Source organism: Xiphophorus couchianus, chromosome 5 (genome assembly GCF_001444195.1).
Source record: "Xiphophorus couchianus chromosome 5, X_couchianus-1.0, whole genome shotgun sequence".
In the NCBI taxonomy this organism is placed as follows: domain Eukaryota; kingdom Metazoa; phylum Chordata; class Actinopteri; order Cyprinodontiformes; family Poeciliidae; genus Xiphophorus; species Xiphophorus couchianus.
The window spans coordinates 39,789,311-39,803,896 of NC_040232.1; the positions used below are offsets into that span (position 1 = coordinate 39,789,311).

Here is a 14,586-nt window from a genome sequence, read left to right on the forward strand (position 1 = left end):
ACAACAGAAATGCAGAATTTTTGGCAAATTTAATAAAAAAGAAAAACAAAAATATTTTTAATACTTATGTTTATAAGTATTAAAACCCTTTGCTCGGTACTGAGTTTTGAGCTAGTGCAGCCATGAGTCTTCTTGGGAATGATGCAACAAGTTTTTTACTCCTAGATTTGGGGATCCTCTGCCTCTTCCTTACAGATCTTCTCCAGTTCCTTCTGGTTGGATGATGAATGTTGGTGGAGCCATTTTCAGGTCCCTACAGAGATGCTCAATTGGGTTTAGGTCAGGGCTCTGACTTGGCCAGTCAAGAATGGTCACAGTTGTTCAGACTTTGCCATAAAGCCCCAATGGTGGAGGGCTGCAGATTAGCTGGGATTAGACCGTCGTGAGACAGGTTAGTTTTACCCTACTGATGATGTGTTGTTGCAATAGTAATCCTGCTTTGTAGTAATAGTAATAGTAAGTTGACTTTGTGGAGTTATTGTCATGATTCCAGCCCTTCAGCTCTGGCTTGGCTGTGCTGATTGCTCATTGCCCTCACCTGCACTGAGCTGGTCCCTACTTAAACAGCTGCTCGTCACCAGCTCAGTGCGAGATCGTCTGTTGCCCCTGTCACAGCCTTCAAGCCTTGTCTCATGTTTCAAAGTGTTTTCTGGTTTCTGATCCTGCCTGTTTTTGACCACAGATTTTTGCCTTATCCTTTTGCTGTTGAAAGTCCTGTTGCTGAACCCTGCCTGTTTCTGACCCTGCCTCCTGCCTTCTGGATTCTGGATTTTCACTGCCTGAGACCCTCCCGTGCATGACCCTGGACCGTTTCACGACTCAGCCTCTGGTTGGTGGATTTTGCCCCTGTCGTCTGTTTGTCCCCTGAAACCCCCACAGCTCTCCCCTTGTCCATTCACCCTCCCCTCCCCCGGCTGGACTCCTGACCCCTGTGGATTCCTCGTCCCTGACCCACTAGTGTGACCACATCCTTCTACATCATTTACTTTAGTAATAAAACTTTTTGGTTAACCATCCTCTTGTTGTGGCTGCGTTTTGGGTTCTGGCTGATTCTGCTTTTACCATTACAGTACGATCTCGCCAGTATGAACCCACAGCCAAATCCCGATTGGTGTTCTAAAGTAGAGGATGCTGTTACCGGCCTAGAAAGAAATGTCCAGGAGCTTTTACAGGGACTTTCTTCTCTAAGGGATTCCCAAGCCCAAGCTAGGCCCTCAGTTATGCGGCCACTCCCACTTACTGCCACTCCCATGGTTAACGCTAACAACGAACCCAAGATTCCCCCCCCTGAGCGTTTTGATGGGGATCCTGAACAATGCAGACCTTTTTTAACCCAGTGTTCTCTGCATTTTGAACTCCAGCCCTCAGCCTTCCCTTCTGAACGGGCCAAGGTGGCCTATACCATCTCTCTACTATCTGGTAAGGCTAAGCTGTGGGGAACATCTGAGTGGGAGAGTGCTGCTGACAGCTGTGACTCATTCTTAGAGTTTTCTGATGAGATGAAGAGGGTTTTTGATCCTATCCGTCCTGAGAGAGAGGCTGCCAGGAGACTGTTCTCTCTCAAACAGGGCTCTTGGCCTGTTTCTGACTATATCATCAATTTCCATGCCTTGAAGTCCAGTTGTCTTTGGAATAATGAAGCCATGTTTGACATTTTTTACCAGGGCCTGTCAGATGATATCAAGGATGAAATTGCTACCCGTGACCCTCCTGTGTCCCTCGAGGCCTTAGAAAGGCTTGCCACGCGGATTGACCAACGCCTTCGTGAACGTAAGAGGGAGAGGTCTCCAGCTAATTATCAAAGAAGGGTCTCAACTGTTCAGGTCAGTCCAAGCAGCATGCCCCAAGTCTTCACGCCCCCCCTTGTTAACACTGAGGAGCCCATGCAGTTGGGTAGGACCAGGCTTTCTGCTGAAGAAAGGGAGAGGAGGTTCCGAAACCACCTGTGTTTTTACTGCGGAGAGAGGAACCATCGAGCTCTTAACTGTCCGTCATGAAGAACAGGCTCAGTAAAGCTCAGGGGGTCTTTACTGAGCCCTATCCTCAGACATCAGAACCATTCCCACAATCAGTGCACCATCAGATTCCCTGACTCTCCTGAAGGGAGGGAAGTTCCTGTTTTCATTGATTCTGGGGCTGATGCTGACTTTATTGATGTCAGCCTAGCTCATAAGCTCGCACTGGAGTTGGAACTTCTAGAGAAATCACGTGAGATTTTTGCCATTGATGGGCATCTCATTGATACCATAACTCACTGCACTAAGCCTGTTTCTGTACTGATTTCAGGAAACCACCATGACAGGATCACATTTCTGCTGACTAAGTCCCCAGAGATTCCAGTGATTCTGGGACGCCCTTGGCTCATCAAACACAGTCCAGTCATTAATTGGTTAACGGGTGAGGTTCAGTCTTGGGGACCATCCTGCTCCACTTCTTGTTTGAGGGAAGCTCCCATCATGACATCCCCCTGTGAGATCAACCATGATTACCCAGATTTGTCTAGGGTCCCTAAGGTTTATCATGATTTGTGTGAGGTTTTTAATAAGTCTAAAGCCACTTCTCTGCCTCCTCATAGAGAGTACGACTGTACCATTGACCTTCGCCCTGGAACCACCCCACCTAGGGGCAGATTGTATTCCATTTCTGGTCCTGAAAGAGGGGCTATGGAGGAATACATTTCTGACGCCCTCAAGGCAGGACTAATCAGAAAGTCTTCTTCCCCAGCAGGAGCAGGATTCTTCTTTGTGGGCAAGAAGGATGGCTCTCTTAGACCATGCATCGATTATTGAGGCCTTAACGAGATTACCATCAAGAACAGGTACCCTCTGCCTCTCATGACTTCGGCTTTTGAGCTCCTTCAAGGTAGTACGGTGTTCACTAAACTGGATCTGCATAATGCTTACCATTTGGTCCGCATAAGAGAAGGAGACGAATGGAAGACAGCATTCAATACCCCTTCAGGGCATTATGAATACCTGGTCATGCCGTTTGGGCTCACTAATGCTCCAGCCGTTTTCCAGGCATTGGTTAACGATGTTTTAAGGGACATGCTTAACAGATTTGTGTTTGTATACCTTGATGACATCTTGATTTTTTCGAAGGATCTTCCTACCCATATCAAGCATGTTCGTGAGGTTCTTCTCAGGCTGCTCCAAAATAAACTATTCGTTAAGGCTGAGAAGTGTGCATTCCACCAGTCATCTGTATCTTTTCTGGGGTTTGTTGTTGCTCCCGGCAGGATTAACATGGATCCATCTAAGGTGGCAGCAGTCTTGGAGTGGCTAGAACCATCCAGTTTGAAGGAGCTTCAACGGTTTCTTGGGTTTGCCAATTTTTATCGCCGTTTTATCAAGGATTTTAGTTCAGTGGCTGCCCCCCTTCATCAACTCACTTCTACTAAGACTCAGTTCAAGTGGTCTTCAGAGGCTAAACAAGCCTTTGGTAAGCTTAAGCATCTCTTTACCTCAGCTCCCATTCTGCGTTTTCCTGATCCATCTAACCCTTTTGTGGTGAAGGTTGATGCTTCCGACACTGGGGTCGGCGCAGTCCTATCTCAACGGTTCGCAGATGATGCCAGGTTACATCCTTGTGCCTTTTTTCTCGCCGGCTCTCTGCCTCCGAAAGTAACTATGACGTTGGAGACAGGGAACTGTTGGCTATCAAGCTAGCCTTAGAGGAATGGAGGCACTGGCTAGAGGGGTCCACACATCCTTTTACTGTGTGGACAGACCACAAGAACTTGGAATACCTAAAGTCTGCCAAGAGACTAAACCCACGCCAAGCTAGGTGGGCACTATTCTTTAGTAGATTTGACTTCACCCTGGCCTATCGACCTGGCAGCAAGAATGTCAAACCAGATGCCCTTTCTAGACTCCATCAATCTTTTGTCTGTCTTTCTGATTCTGTTGACCATAACTACATCCTTCCCTCCAAGACCAGGCTAGCTCTTATCAGTATTGAGACCTTGGTCAAGAGGAGTCATCAGAAACATCCACCTCCAGTTCAGTGTCCTAAGGGTCTTCTGTTTGTTCCTGAAGAGATGGTGTCTAAAGTCCTTCAGTTCTGCCATGGCTCTAAACTTTTCTGTCACCCAGGTATAACCAAGACTCTAGCAGTGGTCCAGTCTGGTGACCCACTCTCAGAAAAGACACACGAGAGTTTGTGTCAGCATGCACCACGTGTTCCAGAGTAAAGCCTTCCAGACGTCCCCCAGCCGGTCTACTAAGGCCCCTACCTATTCCACATCGACCGTGGTCCCACCTCTCTATGGATTTTGTCACTGGCCTACCTCCCTCTCAAGGTAACACTGTACTCCTCACGGTGGTTGACAGATTCTCAAAGATGACCCACCTCATTCCTCTACGCAAGTTACCTTCAGCACCTGATCTCGCTGAAGTGATGGCCCGAGAAGTGTTCAGACTTCATGGCATCCCCCGCAACATTGTCTCTGATAGAGGGCCGCAATTCATTTCCCGTTTTTGGGGTGAGTTTTGCACCCTTCTCGGCATTAACGTCAGTCTCTCTTCAGGTTTTCACCCTCAGACGGATGGCCAGACAGAGAGGATGAATCAGGAGGTTGAGTCCAAGTTGCGCATCCTTTGCATGGATGCTCCCTGGTCCCAGAACTTACCTTGGGTTGAGTACGCCATCAATGGATTACCATCGAGTGCCACAGGTCTGTCACCATTTCATGTCGTTTTTGGCTATCAGCCGCCTATTCTCTCTGTTCAGGAAGGGGCTACCAAGGTTCCTGCTGCCCATTTATCAGCACGACGTTGTCTCAGAGTCTGGAGAAAGGCCAGAGCGACTCTCTGCAAGACCTCTGCTGTTTATGCCCGCAATTCCAATCGCCACAGATCCCAAGCCCCTAGATACCTGGTGGGTCAGAAGGTGTGGTTATCCACTAAGGATCTACCCATCAAGGTAGAGAATCGCAAGTTGGCACCCCGTTTTGTGGGCCCATTTCCTGTTGCCAAGGTTATTAACCCAGCAGCGGTGCGTCTCCATCTGCCCTCTTCGATGCGTGTACACCCCACCTTCCATGTCTCCAAGGTCAAACCTGTGAGGTCATCCAGGTTTTGCCCTCCTTCCAGACCCCCTCCACCCCCCCGACTCATTGATGGGGCCCCTGCCTTTACTGTGAGACGCTTGCTGCGTTCCCGACGTTGGGGCCGTGGCATCCAATATCTTGTCGACTGGAAGGGTTATGGTCCTGAGGAGAGGTCCTGGGTGCCTTCTCGCCTGATCCTGGATAAGGGCCTCATCCGCCATTTCCATTGCCAGCATCCGGACCAGCCCAGAGGGGCGTCGAGAGCCGCCCCTTGAGGGGGAGGTGATGTCATGATTCCAGCCCTTCAGCTCTGGCTTGGCTGTGCTGATTGCTCATTGCCCTCACCTGCACTGAGCTGGTCCCTACTTAAACAGCTGCTCGTCACCAGCTCAGTGCGAGATCGTCTGTTGCCCCTGTCACAGCCTTCAAGCCTTGTCTCATGTTTCAAAGTGTTTTCTGGTTTCTGATCCTGCCTGTTTTTGACCACAGATTTTTGCCTTATCCTTTTGCTGTTGAAAGTCCTGTTGCTGAACCCTGCCTGTTTCTGACCCTGCCTCCTGCCTTCTGGATTCTGGATTTTCACTGCCTGAGACCCTCCCGTGCATGACCCTGGACCGTTTCACGACTCAGCCTCTGGTTGGTGGATTTTGCCCCTGTCGTCTGTTTGTCCCCTGAAACCCCCACAGCTCTCCCCTTGTCCATTCACCCTCCCCTCCCCCGGCTGGACTCCTGACCCCTGTGGATTCCTCGTCCCTGACCCACTAGTGTGACCACATCCTTCTACACCATTTACTTTAGTAATAAAACTTTTTGGTTAACCATCCTCTTGTTGTGGCTGCGTTTTGGGTTCTGGCTGATTCTGCTTTTACCATTACAGTTATCCCATCCTATCAGCTCACTTTGGCTAGATGGCCAGGTCTAGGAAGAGTTCGGGTCGTCCCAAAGATCTTCCATGTAAGGATAATGGAGGTCACTGTGCTCTTAAGAATCTCGAGTGCTGCAGAAATTATTTTGTAACCTTGGCCAGATCTGTGCCTTGCTGTAATTCTGTCTCTGAGCTCATTGGGCACTTCCTTCCACCTCATGATTCTCATTTGCTCTGACATGAACAGTGAGGTCTTACATAGACAGGTGTGCGCCTTTCCTAATCAAGTTCAATCAGTTTTAATTAACATACAAAGTTGAACAAAAATGCTTCTCAGTTATAGTTACATTGAGCAGTGTTTACATGAGCATGATTGACAGAACAAAAACCTTTCTCGTCTTTTAAATATCCCCTTTTAGATCCTATAAAAGGGGATATAAAAGGTCACTGTTGGTCTCAAACACTGGCTGGTTTGGTTACAGTCTAATGCCTCACACGTTGTTCACATTAAAAGCTTTTTTTGATTTTCTATCACCTCTTCCAGATTCAAAAAGTGTTTTTCTTACCTGAGATGCTGAGGTAGACAGCAGGGCTTATCACAATCTCTCCTGTCATCTCGTTCACCGCCTCTACATGGTAACGTCCTGCATCCGCCGCAGTGGTTACCAGGACAACTAGCTGATTATCCAAAGTGATGGCTCTGCAGGGCATAAATAAAACACACCGTCAACATGGGTTTGCAACAAAAAACAACACAACATCTCATAGGATAAACATGCAACTTTCTAACGTTGCTCGGTCTCTGACAAGAACAATGCTCAAACGTAGACTCTGACAACAGCAAAGTAATTGTCGCCAAGATGATTCAAAATTCATAAGTGGGAGAAGGAAATATTGAATGAAAGCATTAGAATAAGCTAGAGGATTTAGAGTGCTTAAATAAATCTCTCCCGCTATCCCACAGATTTATATTTGGCTCATTTTGTTTAACTTTGGATCCTTTTGGCCATTTGTTCTTATTGTTTGTGTATCTTTCTTCTTTCTACAGATCTGACTTAATTTTTCCATGTTCAAGCAGGAACCAATATGCCACAAGCATGCGGCATACTGTAATACAAACACACAAAACAGCCTTAAAAAATACAGAATCTGAAACAGTTTTCCTTTGAGCACAGGAAGAAAACAAAATATGCAAGCTGATTTTATGTTGCTGTTTCGTGGGAGCATAATAGGAAGAACGACTCTGAAGGGGGAAAGATTGCAAAAGGTGGTAACAAGAGTGAAAATTTATATTCATAGTACTTAGATTTTCTTGTATTTGAACTAGTCTGACAACAAATGCCAGCAGGCAGGCGAGATCGGCGGGATGTTTTTAGTGATGCTGCTTGTGTTTTGAGCGTGTAACTGGATGGCATACTGCTTCAAAATTCTAACTGAACAGCCTCACTGAAGTAAAATCGATATGACCAAAGGGAGAATGAAGCTATATTAAATTGAGATGTCTGTCTTTTATACTCATATGCTCCATCCATGTCCAAACAGTGGATGCTGTTCGCTCGCACTCAAGAGTCCTTTGAGAAACACTCTGCAGGTCTCATATATTTAATATAATTATTCACTCTACTTATTCACAGATTATCAGTCTTACATCATACTGTCACAACAAGGTGACAGTTTCAACCAAACATTGTTAATATAAGATACATACCACGGCTTTACATCATATTCTAAGTAAGTACAGACACATCATTTGTGTGTGCTGATACAAATGTCATTAGCATTGTTTAGCAGTCCTTTTTTTACAAAAAAAAAAATATCAGGAACGCAAATTACCTCCAAAGTTATCAGAAGGGGAGAAATAAACACTTTATGTCATGCTGATTTTGTATACAAGGAACAAACAAGGAACAGAGACTGATATAGGAACTTCTTTTCCCAGAAGGCATTGCATGAGCCCAATTTTAGTTTCTAGGAGGAAGAAGATTGTCGCGATTGTCTGATATGGTTAACAACCGGTTTTAATGCCCACTTCCTGCCTCTCTGTCATCCTGTAAGATCCACAACTGCATGGATATTTATATGTCAAGCCTAGAAAGTTAGGCATAGAGATAAATCATAATTAGTCACAACACCGGAATGTGATTAATCTGTAGGCCTGTCGCAATAAACAATAAATCAATTAATCGCATAATAAATGAAAATTATCAATCTCATTTCAATTTATCGGCTTTATCATTTCTTCCTGCCTTTTTCTCTTTCTATTGATGACATTGGATGAAAAAAGGCTCAACTCCGGCGATCTCCACTGACCCCTCCCTTCCTCATTTCCCAGCGCACACTACACGATCTTAGAATTGTTGGCTGATCGTAGGCCCATTTTCAAAACCTAAGAGACCACACACTAGCCAACAAAAAACTGTAGGTATAACAGGTTCAATCGGGTTCAATCATGTTGTGTGGTGTCCAAAAATGGGTACAAAATAATGGCTACAAGTCCAGTTAACTCATTTTAAAACCAGGCATTAATCAATGTTTTACTAGAATCTACTTGCAATGCATGTGGCTAGTGTCACCGTAAAGTCCTACATTCATTAAATGATATTTATTTAATGAATGAATATCATTATAACCTATTTATGTCACGTTGACGAACAGCTGAAAAGTTACGGGTATACTGCGGTAGCAATTTCGCTCCAATTTCTCTCCTTGCCATGTTTGTGGATATTCTTTCCGCGAAATGTTGAATAAACATTAATGTTGTTTCCACATATGATCTCCAATGTCCGCTGGACTTTGAGTTGCGCCATGTCAGCTGTTTGGGATTCCCTTCCGTGATTTCCCCTCAGAAAGCGAAGAGGGGAATCTGTGCTTTCTGATTGGCTACCTGTCACATTCAACAGGTTGCGGGGAAAAACCCACACTCTTTAGTGATAAACTGCCCACGACCAACATGTTCAATATGCCTGATTTAGATGTTTACATGACGTTCTACCGACTGGACCCGATCAGTTGGAACACCACACACTACAGGATGATCGGTTACAATTATTTCAAGCAACAATCTTAGAACGTTGGATGTTCTAAGATTGTCGCTGTCGTAAGGTGGAAATCGGGGCAAAAAATCGTGTAGTGTGAACTGGGCTTAAGGAAGGAGTGAACTATTGCATCAGATGAAATACTTTTTTAAATGTAAATCTCCCAGGGTTTTGAATGATTTAAAGCTCAGCTGTAGGTTAGCAGAAACAAATTGACTCAAAGTCAAAAATACTTCATTGACCCCAAAGTAAATAAATTTTTAAAAAAAATAAAGATATCAAAAATAAAAAAACACTGTCATCAGACAATACTGTAAAAATATCTTAAGATGTTTTTGTTTTTTTTGCTTGTAGAAACAAATTATTTCTTGCAATCATTGAATTATTTTCTTTAAATAACCCATGGTGTCTGGAATATATGTTGCTGTTTAACTATCAGTTAACTATGAGAATGAGGTATTTGGTGCTGCATGTTTCTTCATAATTGCAGGTGTGAGCAAAACAATGTGGAGCACAGCTAAAGTGATTATCAGCACCGATAGCTTAATTATGGCTCTGCTGATGGATCCACATGCAAGTTGAAACATTGCAGCCCTATAGTATCTAACCAGGACAGATGGAAAGAGAGAGAGGAAGAGGAGATGAGAGCCACAAATAACATGAGGTTGTTCGATAATGCAGCCCATACACACTGACGGGAGCACTGAATTCCTCAGGTCTAATTTTATTTTGTGTGATTTCCCAGGGGAACATCCGCAATAGTCAGAGCCTCAACCCCAGCAATGACACTTCTTTGCTTGTGTGAGTGCATGTTCCTTTTTCTGTCCATCTTTCAATTACATTCACCTGCCTAAAGCAGAGGCTTAAAAATGCCCTCTTTTCACAGTAAGAATGAATTCAGTGTCATTTTTTAACGTATATCACAATTTATAGCTGTTTAGTCCAATTGCAGCACTGACCAACCAGGAACTCTACAACTGCTTTATCCTTCGTATACTGATTTATATTAAAGGCATGTCTCCACTTGTCCACAGAGTCTTTGGGGGGTTCAAGAGAATCTGAATTAGTAAGTTAACATTCAAAGTCAAAAGATCTCAGAGGGCAGGTGGGCGGGTTTCCAATAGGACCAATTAAGACAATATGTTGACATCTGTGTATTTGTGCACTGAGAATCTTTTCTTATTTACACATCCATTTTGTATTATATAATTTATGTGTAAAATAACTTGTTCTGGCTGTTTCATCTCTTGCTTTCTTTTCCCACTGGATGTTTACAACCAAAAGCAGAGCCTTTCGTAGTTCATTACAAATGTAGTCAAGTTCCAACCATGATCTTTGATTGGACTTTCATGTGATGGGTAGAAGTCTTCTTAGACATGAGGTAGTGAACAATAGTGGTGTGCATACCCAGACCTCTGTGCTCTTATCTATGTACTGACTTCTGAAGTTATGTAGTTAATTTACTAAACTATAAAAAAATGGACTCTTCATTTAACCCTGAAGGTCCTCCTGAATGTAACTCTCAGCAGAAGCCTAAAATGTCACAGTTAGGCACAGGGGAAGTTTGTCTCACTTAACCTGGGAACTGACAGTGAGAATGTCAGTTCCCAAAACCACACACAAAAAAACATTGTAAAATTACACTCAGGGTCAGCATGATCCTGCCGAACCTCGCACATAGTAAAAAGTTTGTGGGGCCCTGCAGTCTTGTCTCTTAAGACTGCAGGATGGTTAAACAGAGATGCACTATTAAGGCCTCAGATATTTGTTAGAGAACAATTATGTGAAAAGGAAAGAGCACGGCACAACTTCCAACCTCCCCGGATATAACCATCTACCTTAACTGACAGGTCAGAGCATTAATCAGAGAGGCCAGTTCAGGTGGGAGAATCTGTCAGCAGGATAAATATTTCTTGCACATTCTTCAAATGTGGCTAACAAAAAAGAAGCAAGAAAAAAGCTATTGTCGGAAAAAAACAATTAACAGTCCTGTTTGCCACAAGCTTTACAGAGGACGCTGCAAACACATGATCTGTGTTTGCAGATGAGGCCAAACGTGCCAAACAGCATGTGTGATGGAAATGCTAGCAATAAAGACAGAGCTACAATGGAGGGGTTTAGGTCAAAGCATATTCATACCTTAAAGGGGGGGATCATGTGTATTTTCCAGGAACACAGTGCCATTTTGTGCCAGAGTCAAGTACCTGTCCTACTTTCAGTTGTTATGAAAATGCTGTACCAAACACATTAAATATAACTTCACATCTAATGCCCTGTCTCTTTAAGAACCTCCTACACTTTTTGATACTCCCTTTCAGCATATCATCACATGCCAGTTTTGGGAGCATTATAGTTCGAATGATGAGCTCAGTAGACACACAGTTCCACCTGGTATTTGCTAATTGCTGATGCCACTAGTCTGTGGGAGCTAAATGGAGGAGACACGTGATGGGTGCTGTGTGGTGTGGAAGATCGGCTGGAGTCTGCAGCTCCAAGGAGGAGCTTTGTGTAAATAGTTAGCTCTTTGTATAAACATGGTTGCCACGGGAGATTCAAGGATTTTTCAAACATGAATGAATTACTCAAAGTATCATTACAGGTGTGCAGGGTTTCCCCCCAGAAAATGAGGTTAGGGTCTAAAAACGCGACTGCAGGTTAAAACATAGAGGTGCACAGAGCTAATGCAGTGGGTTTTGAACTTGACTCCTACCCTGTTGAAAAATTCTGCAAACAAGCATAATTCCTCACAGAGGATTGATGTAAATATTCATACAGGTTGATTGAAGAGAGGCGCACGCGATCTACACTGAGGTAAACTTTAGAGATCAACCAGCGACAGCGCGCGATGCAATCAGTGCTGTGATTGGTCCGCGCTCTCGCTTTATAGACTGTTAAATGCATCAACTAGAAACTCATCATTTAGGAATAATTCTTCTCCGAAACGTTCAGCGCAATGGATACACTTGCAGTCCAGCTTATCAATGATAATAATTTTTTAAAAAGCGATTTTTTAATTTTTATTTATTTTATTTTTCTAAAAACAAAAACAAGCAATGCTTAGCCTGGCAGGGGGGCAAGTAAAGCCCCCCTGCCAGGGGGGAGACACATACCGGGGGAAACCCTGGGTAGGTGTTTGATGAGAGAATGACATTACATTATAAAGCTCAAAAATATGATTTTCCATAATACCTCTCCTTTTAAATCGCTCAGCAGTGGCGCAAAAAGTGGGTATGCAGGGTATGCAACGCATAGGGGCGCTGCACTAGAGGGGGCGCCAAAACCCCGTCTCGAAAAATGTTTTTTTCTTGTTGGCATTTTCTATAATTAACAGAATGAAATGATCAATAACAGGGGAACAGCACTGATTAGGCGCCCCTCTGCTCCTCCCATGCAGGTGGCTGTGCACGCACCCCTAAGAGTATGCAGGCGCGTTTTTTTTATTTTTTTTATTTTAGACTACCACTCGTAGTGCACTTGACAAAATGGAGCGGCAGAAAAAAAAGCTGTCCGGGGCGCAAAACAGAAAAAGGAAAAGGGAGAAGGATAAAGATGTTGGCGGGATGAAAAAAAGCCTTTCAATGTGGTTGAAAGATAGTAGGTAAGTACCGTCAGTGTATTAGCAGGACAGGAGGGTTGTAAATAATCAAGTTAGCTAAAGCTAGCAGCTAGCCTAATACGGAATCGTCCCATATTTGGCTGTTAAAAGTTGCCTCCCCTATTAAACCATTAAGGGACGCGATTTGTTTTGTATTTCTATGAATATCTGATACATAAACCTGTCACAGACACATAACCGCGCACTAAGTAAGAATGACCGAAATAAAACTCAGGAAATATTAACACAGGAAAGCTAAAGCTGCTGTGGCGGCAGTGCCCAGCTATGGTCCAACACTTAGCCCTCCTGGGTGCATTTTTTCACTCATATATATTATGGCTTCTTTAATTAAAGATGAGTTGTTCAAGTTCATGCGTGTATCAGACAAATTAGTCATCAGAGTCACTAAAGCCCTTAAACTCAAAAAGGTTGGTGACCTATTTTACCAACCTTTTTGGCAGGGGGACACTTGAGTTTAAATGTCTTATTCAATACCACTACAGTGATGTTGTGATGTATCTGATAAGTCAGATCAGATGTAATGTCCAATCAGTAACTGTTATCCAACAAGGAGATGATTTAAATTAAAGTTTAATTTCTATTGTAGTTTGACTGCTGTATTTTTTAAGCCTATTTAACACAAAATTGATGTCATTCAGCTGTGATGGTGGAGAGAAAGAAGAGAATATGATGAAAGAGGAAGAATCAGGACAGACAGGGGAAGGCAACAGGTTGTTCTAATGCAGGTGGAAGTGAGGGAGCAACTAGTCCATCTCAAGCACAAATTTTTAAACATTATTTTTAAAAACGGTAAGATCTGTAATTTTTACAACTAATAATGCTTTTTTGACCACATGACTTAGTGGAGAACACCACAGACAAGGGATGAAGGAGACAGACATGAGGTCAGTGATAGAGGAGACAAGTGATGAGATCAGGTAGGCATTAGGAAAGCAACAAAAACCTATATACCATGATGGTTTGAGTTTCTGATGACCATCTTTGATCGTGTTCTTTTTTGGGGAAAATTAGTGCAGGCAGTCATGGTGAGTCAACCACGAGAAAAGAGAATGAGAAACAGAAAGGTGCAGATGAGGGAGAGGAAGAGCAGAGAGGACTAGATGATGAAGAGAGAGAGAAGCACAGAGCTGCGGAGGAGAGAGCCGAGACAAGGCTTTATTCAGAAGAACCATCTGAATGGCCTTTACCACACAAAATGGGGGACACATTTAGGTAGTACATGGTTGTAAATGGCCCACAGAAAGTTTCTGATGGTCCATATCCAAGATCAGAGAAGAATAAGAGGTGTTTTTCCAAAGCATACTGTTTTTGTTTACTGTCTAATGGAGAGAAAGTTGAACGAGATTGGTTACTGTATTCTAAAAATACTAACAGAGTCTATTGTTTTGCATGTAAGCTTTTTGGTGAAGCTAAAGTTCTTGACACATGCCTTGTGGAGGGGTATAATAACTGGCGATGTCTTTCAAAAACACTGAAGCACCATGAAACCAGTAGTTCTCACATAAATGCTTATCTGACGTGGAAAGAAATGGCATCTCGCTTACGCCTAGGTAAAACTATTGATAGTGAACTGCAGAAAACCATGGCAGCTGAAAAAGCACACTGAAGAAGTGTGTTGACTAGAGTTATCGACTGCATACTTTTCCTTGCAGAGAGAAACTTGCCACTAAGGGGGAAAAATTCTCAGTTAGGAAATCCTAAAAATGGAAATTTTCTGGGAATCCTTGAGCTCATAGCGCGATATGATGTAACACTGGCAGAGCATCTTAGAAAGGCTGCCTCCAAACAAACCACTGGATATCTGACATGGTGCACTCAGAATGAATTTTTAGATTCAATATCAGAGTGTGTTTTGAGTAAAATATCTGCCAAGATCAAGTCCTCTAAGTACTTTGCAGTGGAACTGGACTGCACACCTGATATTTCAAAGCAAGAGCAGGCCTCAGTCATCATTCGATATATGGGGGGGCGCCGAAGATATGTTCGCATCCACCACAAAAATATGGAGTTGCGCCCCTGT

At 43.6% G+C, this 14,586-nt stretch overlaps 1 protein-coding gene and 1 long non-coding RNA gene across 3 annotated transcripts in view; one reads left to right on the forward strand and one right to left on the reverse strand.

Annotated features, from left to right (window-relative positions):
* LOC114145204 (protein sidekick-1-like) overlaps positions 1-14,586 on the reverse strand; it is a 493,057-nt gene that overhangs the window by 167,783 nt on the left and 310,688 nt on the right. For both annotated transcript variants that reach the window (XM_028018670.1, XM_028018669.1), the window contains exon 5: positions 6,482-6,615. In XM_028018670.1, coding sequence (XP_027874471.1) covers positions 6,482-6,615 — 134 coding nt within the window. The remainder of the gene's footprint in view (positions 1-6,481; positions 6,616-14,586) is intronic.
* On the forward strand, positions 481-13,337 carry LOC114145208 (uncharacterized). Its single transcript, XR_003595632.1, has 4 exons — positions 481-829; positions 5,540-5,926; positions 10,086-10,092; positions 13,325-13,337. It is a non-coding gene; the product is annotated as an uncharacterized LOC114145208 (long non-coding RNA).